The sequence below is a fragment of the Aethalodelphis obliquidens genome, unplaced genomic scaffold (genome assembly GCF_003676395.1).
Source record: "Aethalodelphis obliquidens isolate GAN/ISIS:26980383/991018 unplaced genomic scaffold, ASM367639v1 scaffold14, whole genome shotgun sequence".
NCBI lineage: Eukaryota > Metazoa > Chordata > Mammalia > Artiodactyla > Delphinidae > Aethalodelphis > Aethalodelphis obliquidens.
Window position 1 is genome coordinate 27,779,560 of NW_020837958.1, and position 12,368 is coordinate 27,791,927.

Below are 12,368 nucleotides of genomic sequence, written 5' to 3' on the forward strand. Positions count from 1 at the left end.
AGAGAGAGAAAGCTCTCTTTCTTTTTATCAGGGCACTAATCCCATCATGAGGGCCCCACCCTCATCACCTAATCACCTCCCAAAGACCCCATCTCCAAACACCATCACATCAGGGATTAGAGTTTCAACGTAATGAATTTTGGGGGGACACAAACATTTAGTCCATAGTAGGGCCAGATTATAGAGGGCCTCCTTAGATGTTCCAGGGTAAGGTAATTATATATTTAATTCTGTAGGCAATCAGATGTCACTAATAGTTTTTAAGCAGAAGTGTGCATAAAATCCTACGGTTGGAAAGGACTTTGGAGATGATCCAGTCCAGCCCTCCATCTCACACATGAAGACTGAATCCCAAAAAGGGGAAGTTACTAACCCAAGGTCAGACAACTAGTTAATGATGGAGCTGGAGCCAGGGCCAGCACCATATCCAGATCTTCTGGCTTCAAATACAGTGGTCTTGCCCTCTGTGATGAGATCTGTACCTTGGGAAGATAATGCGGCTTTCTAGTGGAGGGAGACTGGGAAAGGAGAGGCAAGCAGCAGTCAGAGCTTTGGGAGACTTTTGTATAAAGTTTGGATGAAAGGCAACAGCTGAGGTCTTTAGGGCCTTGGCAGTGGGCTGACAAGGAAGGAGCTGATGGGGGAGAAACTCAGAAGTCCAGCCAGTGGAGCTTGGGTGAGGAAGGCAGATGGAAGGGAGAAGTCCACTTGTACTTGCTTCGGCTGCTGTTCTTTACTGAGTTGTCCCATTGGTTCCATTTGGTAAACTACCCCAAAGTGGACAGGGAGGGAAATAAATCCAAAATAAATGCACCAAACACCTTCAATATTTTCTAAGTTAACCCTCTTTGTAATTTTTTTTTTTGGTCCCTCTTGCCTAGAGGACCTGGTCCTTTTCCAGAGCCTGGCCTTCCAGGTCGTGAGTCCTCAGCAATGTTATCCATCTACCAGCCAGCACTCTGGCTTTGTGGTTTTACGCATGGGACACTGGAGCTGCCATCATCGTCTGAGCGTCTCCGGTTTTAGGTTTCCTGCCAGGCCCTGTGAAGGTGATGTGCATGTGACTTGCCTCCCATCCCATGACACTAGGTTTAGAACCAAAGCCCTGAGATGACCTCCAGCAGACACCGAGCTCCTGATTTCTGACCTGAGGAAGGCCCTGGGCCAAGACCACCTGCCTCAGAACCTGGGAGCATGAAAATGCAGATTCCTGGGCTCCCCTTTACACCTACTGAATCGGAATTTCAGAGTGGGGGCCAGGAATCTGTATTTTGGACAAGTGTCCCAAGTGATTTTTATGTACCTTAAAGATTGAGACTCTGCCTTAGGTCACTTAATTATTTTTCTGCGCATCAGTTTCCTTGTTTGAAAATGGGGAAATTATGTACTCAGTTTACTGTGAAAAAAGAAAAGCACTTGGGGAAAAATGCTAAAAGTTTTACATATATTTATAAAACTAATATATATGTATGTAAAATTATTACATGTATTACTAAGTTTACAATCTTGGGACCAAGAAAGTTTGAAACATTTCTCAGACTGAAATACACTAAAAACTGGTAAAAGGTCTGAGTGCTCCCACCTGGAGCATGTCTGCTTACCAAGCAAGAGAATATATGAATGAATACTTCCAGGAAAGACAAAACCTGAAGCAAGGTCGTTAAGCTTTCTCTTCGATATCCTCCACCTCATGCGTTCAGTCAGCATTATTCACTGAGTACCTAATATGTGTCAGGGCACTGTGCCAGGCTGAGTATAGAGATAAATAAGACATGGTCCCTGACCTCGAGGGGTTGGAGATCAATACGGAAATGAATGTTCAATACGATGTGATAAGCACTGGCTCCAGGATGGGTAGAGGGGTGGGTATTACTGCTCTGGCGACAAGAGCAGGAACCAGCTGTCAGGGAAGGTGTCACCAGCGAGGTGACCCTAAAGCTCTGTCTTGAACACAGGTACAGTTGTTCCAAGGAGGGCCCCTTTCATAGTCCTTGTCACTCACTGGCTGCCTTGTTTCATTCCATCAAATTCTCTCATCAGTTTCCTCCCCTCCTCCCCCATCAAACCAGTCTCAGGGACCCAGTTTTTTCCATCTTCACTGTACGAAAGCCTGCTTTCACTCTAAGTCAATTCTTAGGTTTAGTCATAAACACTGGGGTTTAAAACAATGCTTTTTTTTTTGGAGAGCGTGCAGTTTACATTGTTACTGCCAAATGTTACCCCCAAACAAAGCTCTATTGGAGATTTGTTTGTTTCTGTTTGTCTTTTAAAAAAAAATTTATTTATTTGATTGCACCGGGTCTTAGTTGTGGCAGGCAGGCTCCTTAGTTGCAGCACACAGGCTCCTTAATTGCAGCATGTGAACACTAAGTTGTGGCATGCATGTGAGATCTAGTTCCCTGACCAGGGATCAAACCCAGGGCCCCTGCATTGGGAGTGCAGAGTCTTATCCACTGCACCACCAGGGAAGTCCCTGTTTGTTTGCCTTTTACATCAGCTAGTTGATAGGAGAGGTGTTGTGCTTGGTTGGTTAGTTGTTTTTTCGGGGGAAGAGGATTGGTGACAAGTGGTTTTCCCCAGCCCTTGTTATTTTACATAAATTATTACTATTTTGCTTATCTGTAAAGAATTAAGGATTAATACATAGTCGAAGTTGAGTTGTATAATGGCCTTCTTAGTGTTTTAAGGTAGAACAACAATAGGTAGGGAATCAGACCCTAAACTGAGATAGCCCTTCAAAATTTATAAAGTGTCCTGACCAGGCATGTCCTTCCTACTCCAAAGGTGATCCCCAAGTTCTCAACCTCGACCTTGGCCCGCTCTGAGTAGAAATGCAGAACCTCAAACAAACTCATGGTTGCCAGGGGGTAAGGGCGGGGAGGGACAAATTGGGAGATTGGGATTGACATGTACACACTACTATATATAAAATAGGTAATTAATAAGGACCTATGTATAGCACAGGGAACTCTACTCAATACTCTGTAATGGCCTATATGGGAAAGGAATCTAAACAAGAGTGGATATATGTATAACCAATTCACTTTGCTGTACACCTGAAACTAACACAACATTGTAAATCAACTATACTCCAATAAAAACTAAAAAAAAAAAAAAAACCAAAGGAAAGAAATGCAGAACCTCAGGCCCTACCTGAGGTCTGCTGAGTCAGAATCTGTATTTTAACAGGATTCCCTGGCAACTCATATGTACATTAAAGTTTGAAAGATACTCTGAAGTTAGTGAGTTATCCCCATTTATTGATTAAGACACTAATGTCCAGACAGATTAAGGAACTTGCCCAAGATCACATAACAAGTATAGGATTATCCTGGTTTATTACATAATAAGCCAGGATTCAAGCCCTGGTCTCTCCAATTCCAAATTCAGCATCTGTCCACTGTACAGCTGGGCTTCTTTGTACCATATTAATTAAGAACACTTCTTGAGTAGTTCATGACCAATGAAGAGGGGAAACAATGATAATTTTTCAAGGTACAAGTGTGTCTTCTTGAGAGCTGCAGGAGACAAGGAGAGTCAGAGAGCTCACACACTGAGCTTTAACTTTATGCCAGGCATGTAGCCTTGTCTCCACTTTACAGATGGTGAGACTCTTTAGCATTTTACTGAGATACCAACCTGTAGGGACTCAGGAAGGTAGGGTTGAAAGTGGTATTTAAGGGTCTGGTACTAGGACTTCCTGGATCAGAGGACAAGGAATCAGAGAGATTATGAACATTTTTTTTTTCATACTTGAAGTAAGATGCTCTTCCTGTGCAAGGCCAGCTTCTTCCTTGACTAATCAGATTTGGTGGCTGCTTACTCCCTCCAAAATCAGGAATTCGGGAGTTCAGTCTTCGGTCACTTGGAGCTCCTCTTGATTCATGAACAGCTCTGTCTCGTAGTGTAAAAGTGGTTTCCCAAAGAGGGAAAAAATAGCTTAAAAGAAGGCCTTGAAGAATCAAGATGACAAAATGTATTATTTATAAGAGCCTAAAATAAGTGCCGGATCCTCCACTCAAAGTGAGCAGGCGACAGCCAAGCACTGTGTGGAGTGGAGCCCAGCCGACTCCAACTAGATCCGTGTGGCAGGCCGCTCAGCCACAGCTCTGCTCAGGATGCCAAGAATCCTTCTCAGGAGGTGACCCCCTGCCTACACGGGGCAGCCCGTGTAGCTCGTACAGATGCGTCCCACCTTACAAGTAAGTACAGTAGGATCAGTGAAACAAGGTAATTCTTGAAGGAGAATGTGGGAAATGCAGCAAGAGTCTGTGGATTGGTGGGAACACACACACATCTATAAGATTATTTTGAGTTCCCAACTTAATAACTCAAGGATACAGGTATGTGTTGGGAGCAGGGAGGACAGGAGTAGATGCAGGGTGTCTCAGCACTCCTTCGCCGGCCTCTGGGTCTGTAACGGAGCATGTAGCTGCCGATGGCACAGGCCATGCAGAGTAGGTCCTGCTGCATCCAGGTAATAGCCACTTCTTCTGGCATAACAGGTCTTTTTTTTACTCAAGGCTTGGCTCATCATTCTTGAAGAACTTAAAACAATTTCTGTTTTCTTTTAAGAGAATGTTTACAAACATCTCTCCTACAAAAGGCTCTCCTGCTTTTTGAAAGAAACTCAGGGTCAGCAAGTCTACATTTTGTCCAGTGGGGAAGAGGCAGAGTCAGTGTCCAGGGGCCTCAGATCAATAGCCAGCATTATAGAAAACCCATTTCCCTTGACTCTGCCATAATACCTTTGTTAACTGGGTGCTTGTGATACTGACTTATACCTGAGGACCATTTCCCAAGTCCATTTGTCCATAGAAAGGAAGATTCAGTGACAGGAGGAAGGTCACTGAAAAATAGAAGGGATGCCAAGAGACTTCTGAAGACACCCCAGGCTGTCATGAGACTGTGCTCCAGCTTCAGAGTGATGACAAGTCTGCTCTTCCCAGTAGAACAGTAGTCTGGGATTTAAACAGAGGTTGTAGCCTTCAGAACCCTCTCACCTGTCTCTTATCTGTCCTCTGTTTCATCCTTTTCCTTCCTCTTACTCTTCGAAATTTCTCTCCTGGGCTATGGTGACTACACTGTGGGGGAGAAGTGCTTTCAGTAGCTTTTGCTGTATTTGGAGCTTGCTGTGTGTTCTCTGTTGACCGATGGCCTCCTCCCCAGCCATGGGAGCTTGTTGTGGTCCATGGGGCCGATGCAGCTCGTGGCAGCATCAACTAGTATTGCCTTAGGTTCTAATCTCAAAGGTCTTCCAGTTTCCTCTCATCAGAATGGTTATCCCTGGAGTGTAGGGTACCTATCAGTAGGCTCAGGTTTACCTATATGCCCTGACAGTGCATGGAGCCTTCAAGAAAATGGATGTCTGACCTTCCTACCCCCCACACCCCAATTCAGAATAATAAAATCTTAAGACTAAAAGAAATCTCAGCATTTTAATATCCAAGTATCTATTCAATATTTGAATGAGGCAGCATGATATAGAAGCATGGTATATGGAACTGGTTGGGTTCAAATCTCATCTCTACCACTTTCTAGCTGTGTGATCCTGGGCTGGTCACCTGATCCCTCTAAGCAAGAAATGCCTTGTAGAGCCAACCTGGAGAATAAAGGATGATATAGCTGAAGTGCCTACATATATGATGTGCTTGATAAGTAGTGGATAATATTATCATTATCCTGAAAACCAGGGGCTTTCAAAAACTTTTGCCTGCAGAATACCTGAGTTCTTTCAGGTGCTTTCCATCATATATGGTTTTTAGACCCCCTACCACTCTGGTTACTTTAGTAGTAGTATTATTACTATTACTATTTTTATTGTGGTAAAATATACCTAATAAAATTTACCATTTTAAGTGTACAGTTCAGTGGCATTAAGTAGATTCACCTTGTTTTGCAACCATCACCTCCATCCATCTCCAGGACTTTTTCATCTTCCCAAACTGAAACTCTGTACCCATTAAACAATGACCCCATTCCCCCCATCCTCCCAGCCTGGTCACTTTCTTTTAATAGCATGCTCCAAGTTCTTCAGTGTCTTTCTTCATACCATAAATGGGGCTTGGAAAGAGCCTTTTGGTAAGGGCTTCATTTTTTTTTTTTAATTTATTTTTATTTTTGGCTGCCTTGGGTCTTTGTTGCTGCGCGCAGGCTTTTCTCTAGTTGCGGCGAGCGGGGGCTACTCTTCATTGCGGTTCGCGGGCTTCTCACTGGATGGCTTCTCTTGTTGCAGAGCACGGGCTCTAGGTGCATGGGCTTCAGTAGTTGCAGCACGCAGGCTCAGTATTTGTGGCTCATGGGCTCTAGAGCACAGGCTCAGTAGTTGCGGCGCACGGGCTTAGTTGCTCCGCGGCATGTGGGATCTTCCCAGACCAGGGCTTGAACCCGTGTCCCCTGCACTGGCAGGCGGATTCTTAACCACTGCGCCACCAGGGAAGTCCCTGTAAGGGCTTCTTTGAGTTTGCAAACTCCCACTGGGGAGCCCAAGAGTTAAAGCTCTGTGTCAGTTGCAGCAAACTTTGGAGATTACAGATAGTTACAAAATGGATGTCAATACAGCTGCTTTGCATGGAATGGATCTGCAAAAATCCTTCCAAGGACTGGTACACTCCTTCCAAAAATATCCAAGGATGTGGTTTGGCACAGCTTTAGGGAAAAACCAACAGTTTTTTAATTCTTCGGTAGCATGTACCTCATGGTGAAAATTAAATGAGCTCATTCATGTCGAGTGTATAATACAGTGCCTGGCACAGATAAGGCCTTTATATTAGGCTGTTGTTACTATGATTGAACTGTGGCAGAGTTATTATGTATGTTTTTGTATTTAATCCCCACGGTGAGTAGATATCAGCTTCATTTTACGTGAGGAAATGAAGGCTCTAAGCTGTTAACACCCCTGAAATTACAGAGCTAGTGAGTAACAGAGCTGGGATTCAAACCCATACTCTTTCTCTTGTAAGATGCCACCTGTTGTGATATACCAAGAAGGAAACTCTATGGGTGGGTGAGTCATATTGACTTCATTCTTGGTATTTCATCTTTCCATCTACCCTGGCCTTTTTATGAGGCCCTATCTTCTTGCTATTTCTTCTTCTTAAAATCATACACCTAATGTCCAAGCCTCAGAGCTTTCTGGATTTACCAACCCCTGTTCTCTGCACCGTCTGAAAGTGATCACTCATGGTCTTCAGTAAGGTCTCTGCTCTAGAATAGGAAACTGAAACCATGTATGTAAACCATGGAACTCTCTGGCTTTATTGGATGAGTGTCTAAGAGCTAATGCATTGTTCATGGAATTTAGAGCAGTCATTGGGGTTTTGGTCAGGAAATAGTACTTTCCAGGACATTCAAGTCACCTGGCTGGAATTTGGTCAGGAAAGAAAACACACCTGACTTCCATGAATGACTAGGATTCATTCTCCTTTCAGAAAACAGGACCAAGACACTCTGTACTTTGTGGTGGCTCCTAGGAAGCTCAAAGCCAACTTGAATGCTTGAGTCACACACAGCACGTACATAAATTCCCAGAGCTGGCATGTCTGCTCCTCCTCCTTTTCATGGTTTTGAATCTCCACTTCTGTTTTACTCACTATATTGTAGGACTTCCCTTTGGAAAGAGATGGGCTTAGGGTAAGTAAATCAGTAAAGACTATAAGTGCATAGAAGTCAAGGACCGTGTTTGGTTATGGCAGTGTCCCCAGCACATAGCCTAGTGTCTGGAAAGATGTTAATGAATCAGCATTCAAAATGACCTTTTTTTTTTTTTTTTTTTTTTTTTTTTTTGCTGTACGCAGGCCTCTCACTGTTGTGGCCTCTCCCACTGCAGAGCACAGGCTCCGGACGCACAGGCTCAGCAGCTATGGCTCACGGGCCCAGCCGCTCCGCGGCATGTGGGATCTTCCCAGACCAGGGCACAAACCCGTGTCCCCTGCATCGGCAGGTGGACTCTCAACCACTGCGCCACCAGGGAAACCCCAAAATGACCTTTTAAAGGGTGGTGTCTTTGGTACTTTCCTGTGGACTCTCAGCTTACAAGGTCATCAAGGTGGAAGCTTTAGAAAATGTTCCTTAGACTTTGGAGGTCTATCAGTAAGGAATTTTGTGTGCTATAATATAGCAACGGACACCAGAAATAATAATGGCTTAAAAAAAAGAGAAGTCAGTTTTCTCTCACTATTATGAGCTAAATTGTGTCTGCCCAAGATTCATAGGTTGAAGCCCTTACCCCTAATCTGACTGTATTTAGAGATAGGGCCTAAAAGGAGATAACAAAGATTGAGTCATAAGGCTGGAGTCTTAATCTGATAGGGCTGGTGTCCTTATAGAAGAGGAAGAGACACCAGAGATCACTCTCCCTTCATGTGGGCACAGAGGAAAGGCCATCTGCAAGCCAGGAAGACAGGCCTCACCAGAAACCAACCTGATCTTTTTTTGGCCGCACTGCACGGCTTGCAGGATCTCAGTTACTGGACCAGGGATTGAACCGAGGCCACAGCAGTGAAAGCCCAGAATCCTAACCACTAGGCCACCAGGTAACTCCCTAACCCTGATCTTGATCTTGGACTTCTATCCTCCAGGACTGTGAGAAAATCAATTTCTGTTCTTTAAGCCATCCAGTCTGTGCTATTTTGTTATGGCAGCCCAGGGAGCCTAACACACTCACATATGAGAAGTCTGGTGATATTCAGCCCAGGGCTGGTGTAGTAGCTCTATGGGTAGCACGGATTATTTCCAGTAATCTCCATCTCTCTATTTTACTCTCCTTAGCATAGGCTTTCATCATCAAGGTTTTCTCATGGTTCAAGATGGCTGCTAGAGTTCTAGCTGCCACATCCACATTCAGGCATGAAACACATAGAAGGGAAAATGACAAAAAGAGGACCTGCTAAGACACTTTTTCTGAAGTGGTGCCCAGCCATGTCTGCTTGCAACCCACTGACCAGAACCTAGTTACATGGCCACACCTAACCTAATGAAGTCTGGGAAATTAGTCTTTTAGCCGGGCACATGGCTGCCCTGAATAAAATTTGGAGAGAATGAGTCTTGAGTAGATAACCAGTAGTCTATGCCTAAGAAACATGAGTACTTTGGGAAACGAGGAAGCTGGAAATGAGATTCTCACTCACAAGAACAGTCCCACTTCTCAGAGCCTGTGAGCTCCCACCTGGATCTAAATCCCTGCTCTCCCATACAGAAGAATTCCAAATCATTTATGCAGAGGCTCCCCGCTTTAGGAGCGGGGACTTAACTTCCCATTCCCTGAGTTGGGCTCTGCTCAGTAACATGCTTCCAAAGACTGGACCATGGAAGGGGGAGTGGTGGAAAGGAGGGAAACTACAGTGGAGAAACCTGGCAAACGTTACCTTGGCTGGGTGATAGAGGTTAACATCATCAGTGATAAATCGTGTTGATATTTTATGTACCTTCGATATGATGTGATGAGAAGGGCACTTCATCTCTGTGGTCTTCCTCCCCAAAACCCATAATCCCAGCCTAACCATGAGTAAAACATCAGAAAAAGCCAAATTGAAGGGCATCCTACAAACTACCTGACTAGTACTTTTCAAAATTGTCAAGATCATCAAAAACAAGGAAAGCAAGAGGAACTATAACAGACCAGAGGAGCTTAATGAGACATGACAGCTAAATGTAATGTGGTATCCGTATCCTGGAGCAGAAAAAGGACATTAGGGAAAAACTTGTGAAATCTAAACAGAGTGTAGCATTTAGTTGATAGTAATGTATCAATGCTGGTCCCTTAGTTATGACAAACATACTGTAGTGATGTAAGATGTTAACATCTTAGGGGCAACCGGGGGGAGGGGTATTTGTAAACTACCTGTTTTTTCAACTTTTCTAAGTTGAAAAATAAATAAAAATAAAATAAATAAATAATAAAAAATATTATTTTTTTTATAAAAAAATATAAATAAATAATAATTTTATAAAATTATAAAAAAAATAATAAAAAAATATTTTTAATAAATAAATTATTATTTATTATTTTAAAAATAAAAATAAATTAAAAAAATAAAAAAAAATAAAAAGTAAATCTAACACTCTTCTAAAATTAAAAGGTTCTTGAAGTGAATCCCTGCTTTCCTGCTCACTCATTGTATGACTTGGGCAAGTCACTTCACCCCACTGGGCTCAGTTCCTCAACTGTGCAATGGGGTGACAGCGCCTTCACTGCAGGATTGAGAAAAGGCTTCAGTAAGACAATGTGTGACAGTGCTTTGGAGACAGTGTCCCCACCTTGTGGCTCAGCATGCTACGTCCCCTCCTGCCTCTGCAGTTCCACACAGGGGTGTCTTCCAGAGGTTTCCTCAGAGGCCACTGCTGCTGTGGCACCCAGCAGGGCCCAGCCCTCACCCGACTGGACTTCCTCTATAGCCACAATTCTCTGCAGGAAACTTCTCCCTCACCTCTCTTGACAGGTTGCTCTGAGGAACTAAGACTGCATTTTTATTTTCATATTTCACTTCATTTTTCCCCCCTTGAATTTAGTTTTTCTCTTCAGGAATCAGCATATGACTCAAACTGCCAGTTCTAAATTTAGTTTTGCCTGTGATACGCAGAATGCATTTAGTGCTGCCTAGGATATGTATTTGGAAATAATGGTTTTATTTACCACATCCCGTAATTCTGACTGCCTGCTGGGTTCTTTCAGGAAAGAGTTTGTCATCTCCTTTCCTCCTAATGATGAAATGTTGCCGGCTCAGGTCCCGGAGGCCCAGCCCAGGCCAGACGCTGGTGACTTGAGTCTCGGTTTATTTAAACAATATCCTCCGCAGGATTCTGCAGTCATGGGTTCTCTCCAAGCCTTCTGTTTAGAGGTAGTTTGGAAAAAGGTCTAGAAAGGGCTCATGGGCTCTTTGGAGGCTGGAAGCTTATCTCTGGGCTCTAGGCCGGTAAGATTTGCCCCTTTTTTCAGAGTTGCCCCTTTAGTGCTGGAATGGATGGGAGGGGAGGAAGTTCCACATATATGGAGCATGTGTCCTGGATTTTGGGTGCTGAGGATATAGAAGTAAATCACAGACAGCTCCTGCCCTCTGAGAACTGCAATTCATTCATTTATTCAAAAAATGCAAAAAGCATCTACCATGGGCCTGACACCATGCTAATAATTAGGGTTATAACAGTGACCAAATCAAAGTTTCACTCCCCTGAAGCTTGCTTTCTCATGCGCATGGTCTGTATGGCTCTTACATAAAGCAGGAGACGAGGGATGATATGTGATGTTAGGGAGATAGGCAATGTGTATTCGTTTACCAGGGCTGCAGTAATGAAGTACCATGGTCTGAATGGCTTACAACAACAGAAATGTATTCTCTCACAGGTCTAGAGGCCAGAAGTCTGAAAACAAGGTGTTGGCAGGGCTAGGCTCTGTTTGGAGACTTTAGGAAAGAATCCTCCTTTGCCTCTTCAGTCTTCTAGTGGCTCCAGGCATCCCTTGTCTTGTGGATGCAGATTTCAGTCTCTGCCTCCTTCTTCACACGGCCTTCTCTGTGTGCCTATGTCTCCTCGTCTGTCCCTTACAAGGACACTTGTCTTTGAATTTAGGGCCCACCTGGGTAATCCAGGATGATCTCCCCTCAGGGTCCTTAATCTAGGTACATCTGCAAAGACTCTAGGGAAAAATGCATTCTTTGCTTCCTCCAGCTTCTGGTGGCTGTTGGCATTCCCTGACTTCACTCCAGTCTCTGTCTCCATGGTCACATTGTTCCCTCCCCTTCTCTCTGTGTGTCAAACCTCCCTTTGCCTTTCTCTTAAAAGGACACTTGCGATGGCACTTAGGGCCCATGCCCGTAATCTAGGACAATCTTCTCATCTCAAAATCCTTAACTTAATCACACTTGTAAAGACTCTTTTTCCAAATAAAGTCACATTCAGGGGTTCTGGGGTTAAGATGTGGACGTATCTTTTGGAGGGCCACTGTTCATCCCACCACACAGTCCAAGAGTGTAAGGTCTGTGTATATTCACCCTGTGGGGTAGATTTTATTCTCATTTTCCACACGAGGACACTAAGGCTCAGAGAAATTAAGTGATTTACCCAAGGTCATTCACAAAGGAAGTAGCAGAGCCAGGGATGGAAACCTGGAGTTGTCTGACATTGAAGCACATTCCTTTCCTCCCATGGCCTCCTGACCAGCCAGAAGTTTTGAGAAATCTCTCCTTTGGTTTCAAACACAAATGGCCATTAGGAAGACCACACCTAGCTTTACCAGACATTAAGATCTAGTGGGACAAAAGCCCAGTATCAGATGGCTTCATAGGCGAATTCTATCAAACATTTAGAGAAAAGCTAGCACCTATCCTTCTCAAACTCTTCCAAAATATAGCAGAGGGAGGAACACTCCAAAC

At 43.9% G+C, this 12,368-nt stretch overlaps 1 protein-coding gene across 3 annotated transcripts in view; it reads left to right on the forward strand.

The window, feature by feature from the left end:
• SERGEF (secretion regulating guanine nucleotide exchange factor) overlaps window positions 1-12,368 on the forward strand; it is a 218,041-nt gene that overhangs the window by 170,611 nt on the left and 35,062 nt on the right. The window contains exon 11 of one of the 3 annotated variants that reach the window (XM_027115259.1): window positions 882-1,407. The exons of the other annotated variants lie outside the window; for them this stretch is intronic. Within the exon in view, the coding sequence (XP_026971060.1) occupies window positions 882-1,114 (233 nt within the window). The 3' untranslated portion in view covers window positions 1,115-1,407. Of the gene's footprint in view, window positions 1-881; window positions 1,408-12,368 lie in introns of those variants that run through there. 3 annotated transcript variants of the gene reach the window in all.